At 40.6% G+C, this 14,116-nt stretch overlaps 1 protein-coding gene across 29 annotated transcripts in view; it reads right to left on the reverse strand.

Moving 5' to 3' along the window:
- The window catches only part of ANK2 (ankyrin 2), a 261,369-nt gene that overhangs the window by 36,763 nt on the left and 210,490 nt on the right, over positions 1-14,116 (reverse strand). For 13 of the 29 annotated variants that reach the window (XM_053940019.1, XM_053939994.1, XM_053939996.1 and 10 more), the window contains 7 exons: positions 13,283-13,324; positions 6,257-6,481; positions 4,764-4,862; positions 3,398-3,552; positions 2,406-2,617; positions 1,378-1,582; positions 608-704 (listed from right to left, as the gene is read on the reverse strand). In XM_053940019.1, coding sequence (XP_053795994.1) covers positions 608-704; positions 1,378-1,582; positions 2,406-2,617; positions 3,398-3,552; positions 4,764-4,862; positions 6,257-6,481; positions 13,283-13,324 — 1,035 coding nt within the window. The remainder of the gene's footprint in view (positions 1-607; positions 705-1,377; positions 1,583-2,405; positions 2,618-3,397; positions 3,553-4,763; positions 4,863-6,256; positions 6,482-13,282; positions 13,325-14,116) is intronic. The other 16 variants (XM_053940017.1, XM_053940015.1, XM_053940011.1 and 13 more) reach the window with 3 other exon arrangements.

Genomic DNA, 14,116 nt, shown 5'->3' on the forward strand with positions numbered 1-14,116 from the left:
AAAATAAACTATTTCAATAAATAACAAACCTAATTAATAGCAATAACTGCCCCAGACAATGAATATTTGCACTGAATTTCATGGGCAAGTTATCCATGATTTTTTTAACTGTTTGCTGAAGTACACAGCCTAGATGAAATACTTTACAGGTCATGGATTGCATCTCCTGTTATAGAGGAGGAGATTTTGGGGCATTTCTGTGAGATGCATCATGGACACAAACTAAAATACATACATACATTCATATATATTACTCTTTTTTTAAAAATTAAATTCTGTTTTCAGTAAGAGAGCAGTTAAATCTCATAACAAAAACAGATGTATAGAAGGCATGCTTCTAGACCCCACTTTGGCACACCTAGAGGCCCTTTCTGCCTGACTTCTCAGTTTTGGATATTCCAGATGTAATAGTTCTTACAAGACATATAGTGAGGTACCCAAATAAGGGATTTCTGTTTCCATGGAAATTTGAGTAATAATCAATATCTCTGTTCATTCTACTCTCCAAAGTGAAATAATTTGACAGAAATATTTGTGGAACAAATATTTGTGGAAAAAACGTATTTGAGAATATTCCTGTAGAAGTCCTGTTTGGTTGTGTAGGTACCTGGCAGACACATTTGTCGTGAAGGAAACACATTCATTAACAAATGTCAGTGGTGTTGTCCCAGTGATATCTTCCCATTGGGCAGGGGTGGTTCCTCCTGAAATGACAGAGGTTTAAAAATAAAATCAAAACCAAGCAAGTCTGCAACTTTTTTGCTTCTAAGAAATTCTTTATAGTTTTTAATTGCCGTGAAACAAGTAATAATCCTAGATATACTTTCTCCTTGGGTCCACATTATTCCACTAATGCTAGTAGGACTGGGTGGGCTTACCCTGAAAATACCAAGTACCCAAATGATTTTTAAGTGATGAGCCCTGTAGCACAGGATTAAATTAATTAATTAAATTAAACACTTGCAGCTCATTTCTCTGTCTTAAGAAATGAGGAGATACTAATCCCTTTGGAGCCATAGCAAGTCAACTGTTTAACTCCAGTATTTTCCTCTTAAGTATACTGCAACAGTGACTCTGTACTACACTTACTCTGCCAGGCAGAGGTATGTTGGTTCTCAAGAAACAAACTGTAAGGAAAATGCAAAAAACCGCTAAACCCCAAGTCTGTGATTATATTACACATCTCTTGTTAGTGCAAACAACAATTGTTATTTCTGGTATAAAGGAATTTTTTGGAAAACAGCTTATTTTCACAGCTTCTTGCCCCGGTCAGGTTCCCATCCAGCTTCCCCTGGGTGTAATCAGTTCAGCCCTTCTGGCCTCTGGGGACTGACAGTTTCAGGAAGGACATGGAGAGCTCCAGGACTGGCATCCTACCTGTGATGCTGCATAGTAACCTTAGAGTGGGCGTGTCACCTCCATAGCCGTTCATGAGCCCATCGCTGGAAGCCTTGGGCACGGGAATCGTCATCGTGATGGGCTTATGGAATTTCCTTCTCCTGGGCTCCAGCGTGACTATGGGACTGAAGGTAGCCTTGTTGCCCAAAATCTTCTTTGTAAGTTCAGTGTGCATAGGTTGAGCCTTTCCAAAGCAACAGGAAATAACAGGGCAGTTACTTGAAAACGGTTTAATCATGTGTAAAGAACTGGGTCTGTATTATAGCCCACAAACCCCTTCACTTTTCAAATAGCACCATTTCCTATGAAAATCCCATGACTGCCAGTGAGCAGGGGAGACCTCATTCTTTTAAATTTCCCACGCCTGCCTCTTCTTCCTAGTCCTTTGCTTGTTGCTTATCAGATTTTGACAGCATTAACTTAAATTCTCTTAGCCAGTAGCAAATGATAACCTGGTTACTTTTTTCCCCTGAGAACAAACTCTGGCTGTATTACAGTGCTATTCAGCTAATCCCAGGAGATTTGAACAAGCACAGTTCCCTGGACAAGGTAAATCATGGACGCATGCAGCAGCAGGACAGGAGGGAGACAGAGGACAGACTTCCCTGTCTGTGGGAAGGGAATTGTTACACTGGTTCATTCACACTAAAAACCTATAGATTTAATAATAGTAGCACGTTTAATTATTGTAGGACTTTGTAATTCTCTGATGCCTTTCATAAGTAGTATTTAGGAAATTCTATGACCTACACTAATATCAGCATTATCACCAAAATTTCTTCCCAAAGTTATACAGACAGTTAATAGACAAGACTCTGAACTAACTGGAAAACCCAAAGCTTTACCACTTGCTTTGACTTTTGCATGGATTTTTTCCTATTATTACTTTTACTAAAAGTGTTGCAGACAACATACAACAAGACAAGCTGAATATGCTGGTTCTCCATTCAAAAACCGTGAATTGTCACCAAAAATAAAACCAGAACTCTTTGAATGCTTCACTGTACCTGGAGGCCAACGCGAATTCGCTTGGTGAGCGCTCCTTCCGGGAAGACTGCCTGCACCTGTGGGACCACGGTGCTGCTCAGCACCCCTCCCTCGGGCCCGATGAGGTTGCTGTCCTGTTTGATCCGGGACACCACTGCGAAGTACTGAGGGAAATCCCGGGTGATGATGCGGCAGATCCGCTTCTTCTCAAGCTCCTCTGGAGTGTCAAGTACTGAGGGAAGAAGAGGAGATGGTCAGAAGACCAGAGTTTCATAGAAACAGTACAGCCACCTTCAAAATGCTCTCGAGCTTTTCAAAGTTTTGCACAACTTACAGACAGTATTTTGTCTAGAAATAACGGGAAAAGGAAACACACTCCTGTGTTCAGCTAAACCAGAGCAATCAAGAAAGAACAAACAGATTAAGCTGTGGACTGAAGGCAGCAAACAGAACACTCTGACAACACCTCCAAAATCAGCAGCCAAACAAGCAAAGAGATTGGTTCCAGCCCTTTCTCTCTCACCTATTTACAATGTCCTGAACTAGCATCAACAAAACAAGACTTCGAAACACTATCAAAATATGGGTTCCGTTTTAATGCTGTCAGTTGTCTTGTTTACTTTGGAATTTGTGAGGTTTTTCGGGAAAAAAAAAAAAAAAACAAAACAAATTAATAACAACTTCTGCAGCTCCTAGACAGCCCGAGGCCATTCTGTTCTCTCTGAAACCAATGACTGACATTTACTCCCACACATTGAGCTGCTCCGAAAGGATCAGTATGATAATTGCCTTGTTTTGGAAAGTTGTTTGCTATGAAAGCTTTTGGTTTAACGCTACGAGAAGGAACAGGAGAAAACACAAGTCTGGAGTCTATTGTCAGCTTCATGGAGACATCCTGCCCCACTGCTTCAGCAGCCCATGCAAAGGAAGTGAGCACCATGGTAAAAGCTGCTACGCTCACGGTTCAGAAGGAATACAGGAGCAGGATGAGAAAGCAAGTGCCGCTGGATACCTTCATCCATCCCATTCAGGATTTCATTCAGTTCATCCTCAGTGTATTCACAGAAATGCTCCTTCCAGCTGTCCCCGTTCTCACTGCGCAGGATCACCAGCTCTCTCTCCTTCCCACGCAGGGCAGCAAAATGGGGAATCTCCACAATCACGGGCCTGGCACAGCAACAGAGCGCATTAAATGCACACGGGAGAGAGGAAGAAACAGGATTAACAGCAACTCTATTCAGTCTGCTACAAAGTGACCTGGAATTCTACCTATTTGGCCGGAATGCTTTGGCATAATCCTAAACTAGTAGGTCACTAACACAGACTAGAGTGTTACAGGGACCCAGTAGGTGCTGAAGGACAGATGAACAAGTGCATTCACCTCTTTCCACAGTGTGAATGAGATTTGGTAAGATAATAGTGCTTATCTGGAAATTTGGTGATTGTTTTTGCAAATCCATCAAAAACTCATGCTCATTTTGTCACTACTGTCTGGGTTAACCTGTGCAACTTCATTTCAAAGAGAATCTACTGTAATGTATAGGAATAGTGGGCCAAATTCTCATCTCACTTATACTAGTGCAAATCAGAATAATTTCATTGCAATCCAGAGGCGATTGTGTCCTGTGTCAATTTCACTTTGTAATTCTATACATTCCAATGAATTTATTCCTGATTTACACCCTGGGAGAGATACAGGAAGTCTGAGGAGATTGTCTGGGTTACTATTGCAGTATAAGAGATAAGAATTTGCCTTGTTGCCTTGCAAGTCAACATCTGCACCAGCATATGCACTCATATATATATATATACACACACATGCACATATACAACACATATGTGTACATATAATATATCTGTATTGAGATATACATACATACTCTTAGAAATAAGAGAGAAGATATAAAGATATTTGTAGATACACTTCTCTAATTAGAAGACTCACACAGGTTACCAGGTATGTAGTAAATGCCACGTGTTCTATCACACTGGTGGTATCCAACATATAACATACTGATTGATCAGTCCTTGATACAAAAAAAACAGTTTAAAATTTACAGTAGATTCTTTTTTTTTTTTGTGTGTGGTCCCAATCCAGGTTGCTTTGCTACAGACATCAAGCACAGAACTAGGAAGATTTCATGCCAAAACAAAAATGAAGGCCACAGTACTTGAAGAAAAAGATACAAACATACCACCAAAACAAAACCACAAACCACAAAGGTTGAAAAATGGTCCACTAAGGGTTAAGTGTACAAAATTTCAAATGATAGAAAGGGACAATATCATGGGCATAATGACATAAAAAAATCATATTGCAGAAGGAGGAGAAGAATGGGGAGGTCAGCATCCATCAATTTGTTTCAAGTCTCTCCTACCCAAGGAATTTGGTCCCAGGAGGCCCCAGCTGAAGGATTCGGCTGACCAAGCTTTCTCCCTCATTAAGTGGGGGAGGAGCCGTAGGCAGATGAAGTTTACTGAGTACATCCAAAGCAGCAGTGAAAGAAAGAACATAAATAAACTTTATGTATTTTTTGTGCCAGAACGCCAGTGCCACTGTCTGGTCCACAGAGTGGAATTAGGCTGTACACTGAATAAGGTTCCGTCCTAGCCATGACAATTTGGTGACCCAAATCAGAAAATCAGATTTGTTAATTTAGGATCTTTTCTTTCTCATGGGGGTTTTGGCTGTGTACTCAATGGGAGCAGGATCTGGACCTTAGAATGCACCCCTGCAAACAGTACAGCGATTTTCTGATCTCACTGCCAGCACAACACCTTGGAAAACGCTTCCAGGAAGGGCACAAAGATCTGAGAATGAATAAACTACACTATATGCCTGTCTTGCAGGGGAGACACTCTGATCAGATAGGAAAACCATTAAAAAAGAATGGGAGACATACTTAAAATCCATTTGTGTGTGACAAAGATAATGGGAAGACTGAATGTGACAGCACAGTGTTTCTTCTGCTCTTTAGATTTCTTTCTCCTTCTTTTTAGAAATGACCAAGATGTGAAAAGAATAAGTGGTAGCACTAACAAAGATGGTGACTCTGATGACTGCCTGTTATAAATGGATTTTAAAGCAACTGAGTTGTTTCCAAATGGATTTAAACTATTGGCGTTTCCAGCCACTTTTTGGACAGTTTCTGAATGAAGTCTTTTACTGCATTAGAAGGAGTTCCTTCAGTCATCCACTTTTGGATGTCACAGTTGATAGGGAAAATAGCTGGTAAAACAAATTTTCAAAAGTGCAGATAACTGCCACTTTCAGCTGAATATTGCTAAAATGAGCTCAGAGCAGACACAAATCTGATCTTTCTATGGGCTTTGCAGGATAGGAAAAAAGAAACGGCCAAGAAAATCCCGAGTTGTCCTACTGTTTAATTTAGCAATATCAACCCCAGAAAAATTAACAGCACTGTGCTTCCCTGATAGTCCAAATTACCAACACCACAACACAAGACTCTAAAATAAGCTCCTGTACCTTGTGTTGTGTAGGTAGTAGGCTTCACATTTAGAGGTTACATCAGCACAGTGCTATTAATTTTTTAAATATAGCATGAGCTGCCTTTTCTGGCTGCAAAAGTCTTTTCCCACTGTAATATCACAACACTGAGCAACAATTATACCCAAGGAAGCACATTAACCATAGTGCCGATGTTTGAAATACCCGTGCTGAACACAAAGGTGTAAAAGCTTTGCGAATCGTTCCCTAACAGCTGCTCTGCGTTTCACACGACTGCTCTGTTTGTTACCTCGCGCTACAGAGACCCTTTCCAGTTCAAGTTTGCCAAAGGAACCGTTTCAGTGCAACGCGAACACAGAAACAGGCTGAAGGTTTCCCTTCGGGCCACGCGGCCCCCCTTACCCAAGGAACTGAGCCCCAGAGGGTCCCACTTCGATGAGGCGGCTGGCCAGCCCTTCTCCCTCCACCATGGGCGGCATGGTGGCCAGCCTGTGGCGCTTCACCAGGCGGCACGTCACGCGCGTCGGCGCTGTGCACTTGCGTGGGGGGATGATGATGCGCAGCCCATTGTGCCGGCAGCCCCGCATGGCGCCGCCGCGAGCGTCCACCATGAAACTCACCAGGAAGCTGCAAAATCAGGGCAGACAGTGAGATCCAGAGCACACCACCAAGTCCCTCGGTTACGTTCCACATACGTACAAATGACGTATGTAAATAGAGCTCTTGCTCAAGAGGTACAATGAGAAAAAGCCTTTCTCCCATGTGAAGCACCAAATCATGCCGAGTTCACTATTAACTAAACTGGCAACCGCTACCCAACTGTTCTTCACAGAAAGCCTCATGTCACAGGGCTGCTGTTGGTAAAATACCAGCAGACACTAATAAATGTGAACACGTGTACCTACTGCAAAGTGCAAATATCACTGTTCTGTACCTGCAAGCAGCTGTATTTAAAGTTGGAACTCTTTAAATACTTCATGAGCAAATACATATTATTGAAAAAAATTATTTTGAGTCAAAAATATAAAGCCAATTCTGATTGGATGGCTCAGGTTTTTTTAGGGCTTTTTTTTTTTTTTAGATTCTCAATATAATTTTCTAGTTGTTTGATAAACTATAATTTCTTAGAAAAATGGGTTTGGATATTAAAAAAAAATCAAAATTCATTCTGGAATGCATGAATACAATCCGTACTCCATCAGTGGGGTTATCACCTATTTATATAAAAAACCCCAGCATGATGTTATGGTTTGAAGGCAAATTTGGGGTTTGGTCAGATGAGAAGAGCTAGAGTCACTATATAAAAGGTTTCTTTATGGATTTTGGGTTTTCTGTGTTACCTTGCACAGCAATACAATGGGAAAACTTAGAGATGCAGAAAGCCATCTACAGGGAGCTTACTTCTAGCACAAGGTAAGTAATTTGTTCCTCTTTCTTTAAAAGGGAGAAAAACATTTCATTTTGTTTGGAATTTCTCTTGTGCTGAATTTTTTGTAGTTCCACATTTATCAACAGGTAGATTTTGATAGACTGGGGACATTCTTGGGAAAGGGGTAGAACTACTTCAAATTTTTTTTTTTCTTCACTGTTTGATTACAGGATCATGCCTGATGTGGGATGGTAATGTCAGGTTGCTGGAAGTGGAAATAAGAGTAGATGAGACAGAACGGTGTCAGGCCTACTTCTAGCCACTAATATAGAACCAGCACAATGGGGAGTCGCAGAAATGCTACTGAAGGACCTGCAATAGAGAAAAGCCCTTATAACAGGAGTAACAAATACAGGGATTTTTCCACTGCCCCCTTGACCGTTCTGTGCAACAAACATTGCATCCATTCATTGTCCACACAGCTACGAGAATTCCACATGCTGTAAAAACACAACACTCGACACACCGTGCAGGTCTGAGATGGACGATGGGAAGGAGCCACAAGCGCCAGTCGGAAGCACACCATGCACCACGGATGCCAGTCTGTCTCACACATGCAGGCTCCTAGTCTACTGCCATTCAGATACCTCTAGGCTTTGCTTAGGGTAAAACTCTGGGTAGTACAACCATTAGCTCATTCCTTAGAGGTTGGTGTTTCTGTGGTTTTAACAAGGGGGAAAAAAAGAAAATGAAAACATTTTACAGCTTCCATTGTCTGGGGATTTGTTGAGAAAAATGGGAGCTTCCTTCACAAAATACATTCTTTGTACATATTAGAGCACAGATGAAAGAAGAGCTTAAAAGACACTAAATGCTCAATTGTTGCACTAATGCTCTTGGCTTGCACTGCAATTGCCCCTGAAGTACATGAAGCAGAGTTATCAAAACAGTTCTGCGTGATGGTGTCCTAGTCACCAGTACAATGGGTGTGTTTGAGGCAGTCAATGACACTGCTGGAAGAAGAGTTTCTCATTTTAAAGCCACTGCTAAGAGCAACACAAACACTCCCCCCACAACTCCCAGAAGCTAATGAGAGCTCTGACTGAATTAAAGCAGCATTCACATTTCTCATTGTGCAAGCTGTCATGAACACAATATTTAGGATTCAGTTATTTTCATTACTGACATAATACTCAGGATTGCATGCTTTAACACCAGGATCACCTTTTTTTTGCTGTCCATCATTAAAATATTAGTGCTGGGTTACCTGCTGTCCCAAGTTCTCCTTAGCTTATCTCCCTACTTGCCTCAGCAATGCCAAACCTGCTGTTCACTGCTAGAACACAGACACATCAAAGGTGAGGATCCAACCAAGTAATCTCCCTTCTGACCCTTGTGGGTTCTTTTTTTAGTATGGTTGCAACTTCTTCTTTCAGTTTTAGTTTACTAAATGTGCCTGGTGGATCAGTAAATCTGTCACAGAGTCTATCTCACTTCAGCCCTCTCTCACTGGAACAACCAGGCTCTAAGGAGTGGAAAAACAGGCAGAGGTAAGTCTCATTGGGACGTGGACACAAAGATAACAGTGCTAGGATAAAACCAGTAGGATGTTATTATTATTATCTGTAAAAACAGCTGTTTCTATCATAAAGAAGATGTAAGGTTGTTATTCAGACAGCACAGAAAGATTAGTGCCAATTATCACATTAACTATGGGGGAGCCAGTTCCCAAACCCAGCTTATAGAATACTATGGAATTGCTGGAAAAGAGATTCTGTTGAACTAGCATGAATATAAGTGCAAAGAAAAGAAACTGAAGGGGAAAATTTCTGAGCTTTAGGTCTGTACCATAATCCTGGAAGGACAGAACACTAACAGAGGGTTTGCAAACAGAGTGTAAAAATACGTCCTTTTCCACTATATCACTCTGCTTCTTTCCCACCTTTTTACTACATGTATTTTTTCATCCACTCATTTAATCCAATTTCTTTTCATCCTTTTTTTTTAAATCAGCACATTTCACTTAATTTTGGCTGTGCAAGAGAGTGAAGCAAATAATTCATAAGAAAGCCTTTTCTGAATCACAGCAGCCTCTTATTCTGCCTAGTTGCTACATAATAGGGCATCTGGATGGGGCCATTACTGTTCCAGGACTGGAAAAGCTTTACCCTTTTGGAGGAGTGTGTCTATCAATATACAAATAATTCATACAAAACTAAAATACATGACATAAAACATGCTTTCTGAAGTGCGCATTTAGGAAAGTGAAAAATTTGTATGACTAATATAGAGTAAATGTAAAATTCAAACTAATTATTTTGTTGCCCACACACACACATTATTTTTCCTCTTCCACCTCTGTTACCAAGTGTTGTTAAGTGACAAGACTGAGAGAGGAAGAGATTGCACTCAACAAAAAAACACTAGCAGGGATAAATGGCAGATGAAGCCATCACTCTGAGAAGTGATACCTTATCATGCTAAATTCCCATGGCCAAAAAGAAACCAGTGCATAACACTAGCACATGAATAACCCTAACATTCCATATACTCCCCGAAGCTAAGCAGCACACTCGGACCTCACTCCATGTTCCAGCTGCATGGAGCACTACTACAGCACTATCAGCCCCCTACGTACAGAGAACGAAGGGGAGAGGGATCATTAAAGAGAAACACAGATGGCAGGAAAGAGTTCAGGAGGGGGAAAAAAGAAAGAAAAACCCAGTTAATAAAAGGGATTAAAAGAACTTAACATTCAATTAAATGATGACTCAAAGCAGATTGCAGGTTAAGGCTGCATCTTTCTCAGTACTAAGACAGCCTTTGAGTAAGTTTCATTTTAGTTTTAAAGGTTGTGTCAGAAATGAAGCACGACACAAGCATGTAACCCTGGCAGTCTTGAAAATTGGGTCAATACTGAGATTTCCTGAGCTTTGGCAAGGTGGTAGAACAATACAAAAGCCAGATTGGGGAAACAAATCAGGCTTGGGGAAATCATTGCCTTCTCTCTTTTAAAGAGAATGAAGGGGAAATCAAAATTATTTTCCTGAAGAAAATATGAAGTACAAAAGCAAGTCTCTTATAGGAATCAGTTATAGACTGCAGGGGAGCCTATACATGCTTCGGTTAAACACACAGCAGTCAGCTCAATCATCATCCATTCTTTCTCAATTTAGCTATCTTAGTCATAAATTAGAGAGGCCATTTCATCCTCTTCAATTTTAGAGCAATTAAGAACTACATGCTTGCCATATGAAAGATATACTGAGTAACACTGGCTGTAGTGGCCTTGTGGTAAAGTGCACAAACAAGAGGCCCCTTAATCCTTCAGGCTGTTTCCACACCTCCTACAGAAAGCAGAGCAAGTAAGTCTCAGGGTTTCTACTTGATCAAAACACAGACTAAACGTATGCATTTAGGGGCAAAAAGTTGGGGTGAATTTTCATTAAATATCTGAATTTTAGATCTGAGTCTGAGTTATTCCCTTTGCTGATTTTAATAATATAGAATTAGCTTGAGTTTATTCTGTATCTATCCTCATGTGAAAGTTAACAGCAGGATGAACAAAGACACTGGAAACTGGATGTGTCAGTGCTGGAGGGAGTGAAGGAAGCCACTTGTGTGCTTTGTGAGGAGTCCCTGTTGCGTCAAGAGCTTCGCAGAGGCAGTTTCAGGCGGCCGTGACCACAAGCGTGGGGGCACTCATTCTGGAGAGTCATCAGGAGAGCCATGCAAACCCAGCAGGTGAGGGGGCTTTCTAGGACAGGCAACAGTTCTTGGAACACACAGAACCATACTAAACAAAGTCTCCACCACCACTTCCATACGTTGGGCTCGGGTACGGTTGCTCTTCCCAAGCAGCTGGGCAGGCACACATGCGCGAGGCAGATAGCAGGGAACAAAGCTCCAACCAGAGCACACCCGGTGTAGACACAGTCAAAAACTTCTCAGCACACATTATGTCAATTTATAAAAGAAACTGGGAAACAAGGAGATAGCAGCATTCAGTGTTAGTCGCAGTGTGAAGAAGCAGAAACAAACAATCAGGGTGCTTCAGCCATCGGAAAGTGTTCAGCGGGAGAAGGAAACTGGAGAGAGGCTGAAACTCAGAAAAAAGGCCTTGATCCAGCTCCCACTGAAGTCAACAGCAAAGTCATTCAACTACCTTAGAGTGCTTTCCAGCAGGCCGTAACTATGCCATCCAGAAACAAGGCAAAAATTCACATTCCAGGAGGACAAAAAACATGATCCTAACACAGGAAACTGCTACAATATTCACTTCTGACAACATTCGCTTCACTGCATTAGTCAGCTGCTGAGAAATTAAGTGACATGGCCTACAAAGAAGAGTCTGTAGTTTGGGTGTTTAATTAGCCACTCTATAATTTTTCAGAGCTTAATATTTAATTTTCACCTTTCTAGAGTTAGGCTGAAGGAGGTGAACAGGTACTGTGCCAATGAACCCTTATTTTGCCAAGGGAAGATAATCTCCTTTGGGATGGTTCAGCTTCAGGTGTTCTGTGCAGAACGTAATGTGCCAGTGCTTCAAGCACTGATTGACCATCACACAAAAGTAGGTGTGGAATGAAAAATAAGATATTCTAAGGCTGGGCTGTTATTCTGCTAGTTCAAGTATGGTGACACAATTTGGAAAATGTAGCTTCGAGAGTGGCTCTGCAATATTCTTTATACAGACAAGTGAGATAAAAGACCCACTTACTGATATAATAATTACAGTAGTTTGTGTTGAATTAGCTGTGGAAGCACTGCTTCTTTAAATATTAATACTAAACCATGCCAGCAACAAAGAAAACGTATAGTTAAATACATCAGTGATTAAAACAAGCTAGGATGGTATAAGGAGCTTTTTTAAGACTTTTTGCAGTGGGCTTATTAACAACTCCAGAATTGTTTTGTTATAGATGCTAAAGCAGATGGGAGAAAGAGGACACTTAGTGTATAAGAGAAGTTGTGCCATATGTAACTATTACTGCTGGTTAGATTTATTTTTTTCTCTTAGCTAATGGGCACTATCAAAACACTAAAGCATCCTGAAGTGAGGTAAGAGGGGAGGATAAATAGGGGGGGGGTGAGAAGTGCAATGTATTAAAGAAAGAAATTATGCAGAAGTTCACCTGCTGTTGTCAAGATCAAGACATGGAGAAGAGCATCTGCAATAGAATAGATGGTTTAACATCAAAAAGGAACAGAAAGGGAAAAAAAAAGAATGAGTTAAATGAAATACTGGGAAAATGAAACAGATTTCTAAAGCAAACACATGAACATATACATATATATGCACATTCCTCACATGTGGGAAGGTTGAAGTGAGTATGGAAAACAAGCCTACGTCAACAGCCACAGTTCCAAGTGGCCACTACCAGTACAGCAGTGAAACTGGAGGGATCTGGTTTCTCTATGGACATTCTCACACTGGAAGCCAGACACCTAAAGTGCACAGCTGGATTCCAAGTAAAACTCTCAGAAGCAGATAAGGGGAAATGCTTGGTTTAGGTATCCACATCTCAAATGTGGACTGTGGGATACCAAAGGCTAAGGTACCTAAGGTAATTCCAGCCAGCGTTCCTGATAGCACAATAATCATGTTTTTCTTTTCATAAAATACTCTTATCAATACACTGTCCTCCACTTCCTTCCATTTCAACATGTTTCTTGTCCTCCTTTTGCTCCACAAAATGACAAATTTCAAACTCTCATTTTGACCTGTTTAGGCTCTCAGCAATCACTTAGTGTCACATGGACAATTCGTTTTCCAGCTTCCCTTTTTATTTTATGGATCTCCATTGCCATTTTCTTCCATTAACATGCTTTGCTATTAATGAAACACACTCACTCTTTTTCCTCATTGTAACTTTCTGAACAAAGGCCATAAAGCTGCGGAATAATTTGAAATCATTTAGACTTTCAGGTTTAAGAAATGACTATCAGCTGGTGGCTGCCAGGTCCTGTTTCCATAACGATTTCCAGGAAATCAATCTCACATTGGGAAAAATATATTATGGATTCAAAATACAACACTTGAAATATATTTTGTTTACCTTGTTAGCAAGGATCCAGCCTCCTTTTTTGCAGACATGCAGCTAAGAATGATAATTCACATTATTTGTCACAATACGAGCTGCCCAATCCCTCATCTTTCCATTGATGGAAACAATGACTTCCAGCAAGGTAAACTCACTAATAATATCCCAACTGTATAATTTATTTCAAGATATAACTAACGATACACTCTGACCATCTGTTAGTCAAACAGGGATTTCTTCAGCAAATGATATAAAAGAAATCAGGATCATTTATCAAACAGGAGCTTTACTGTGAGTCAGAGTTGGAAAACCTGCAGAGCTGCTGCATATTTGCTCTAGAATACAATACCAAGTTAATATCAAAGCATGCACCCAAAGCTCCTTCCTCACAGTGCCGTGATCCTGACAACACGTCCCATTTGCTCTCTGATCTACTGTGATTCTACACAGCTGTCAGGAAAATTCTTAGAAATATAATCTATACAACTAATTTCACTGTGTCACCAGAACACAGCTAAGAGAACAACATTGTTTTGCACACCATTAATACTTTTTAAAATCTTACTGTCACCCTTATCTTCACCATTCATGCATATTCTTATGGGAGATAAAAATATGGTACTGCCAAGCAGTGTCTAAATGCTGCAAATCTTTCAGTTCAGTGAATTTTTTTTTTTCCCCCCTTGGAGCTTAATAACAATACACATAATCTTCCACAATAGGTGTGGTATGAGACTCAAACTGTGAAACATATTTGTATTTATGTAAGCACTAGTTCTGTCTCTTACATTACAGCAGGAAATTATAAATTATATCCCCTAACATCAGCATTAAAGTCATACAACTCTA

This window comes from Vidua chalybeata, chromosome 4, assembly GCF_026979565.1.
Source record: "Vidua chalybeata isolate OUT-0048 chromosome 4, bVidCha1 merged haplotype, whole genome shotgun sequence".
In the NCBI taxonomy this organism is placed as follows: domain Eukaryota; kingdom Metazoa; phylum Chordata; class Aves; order Passeriformes; family Viduidae; genus Vidua; species Vidua chalybeata.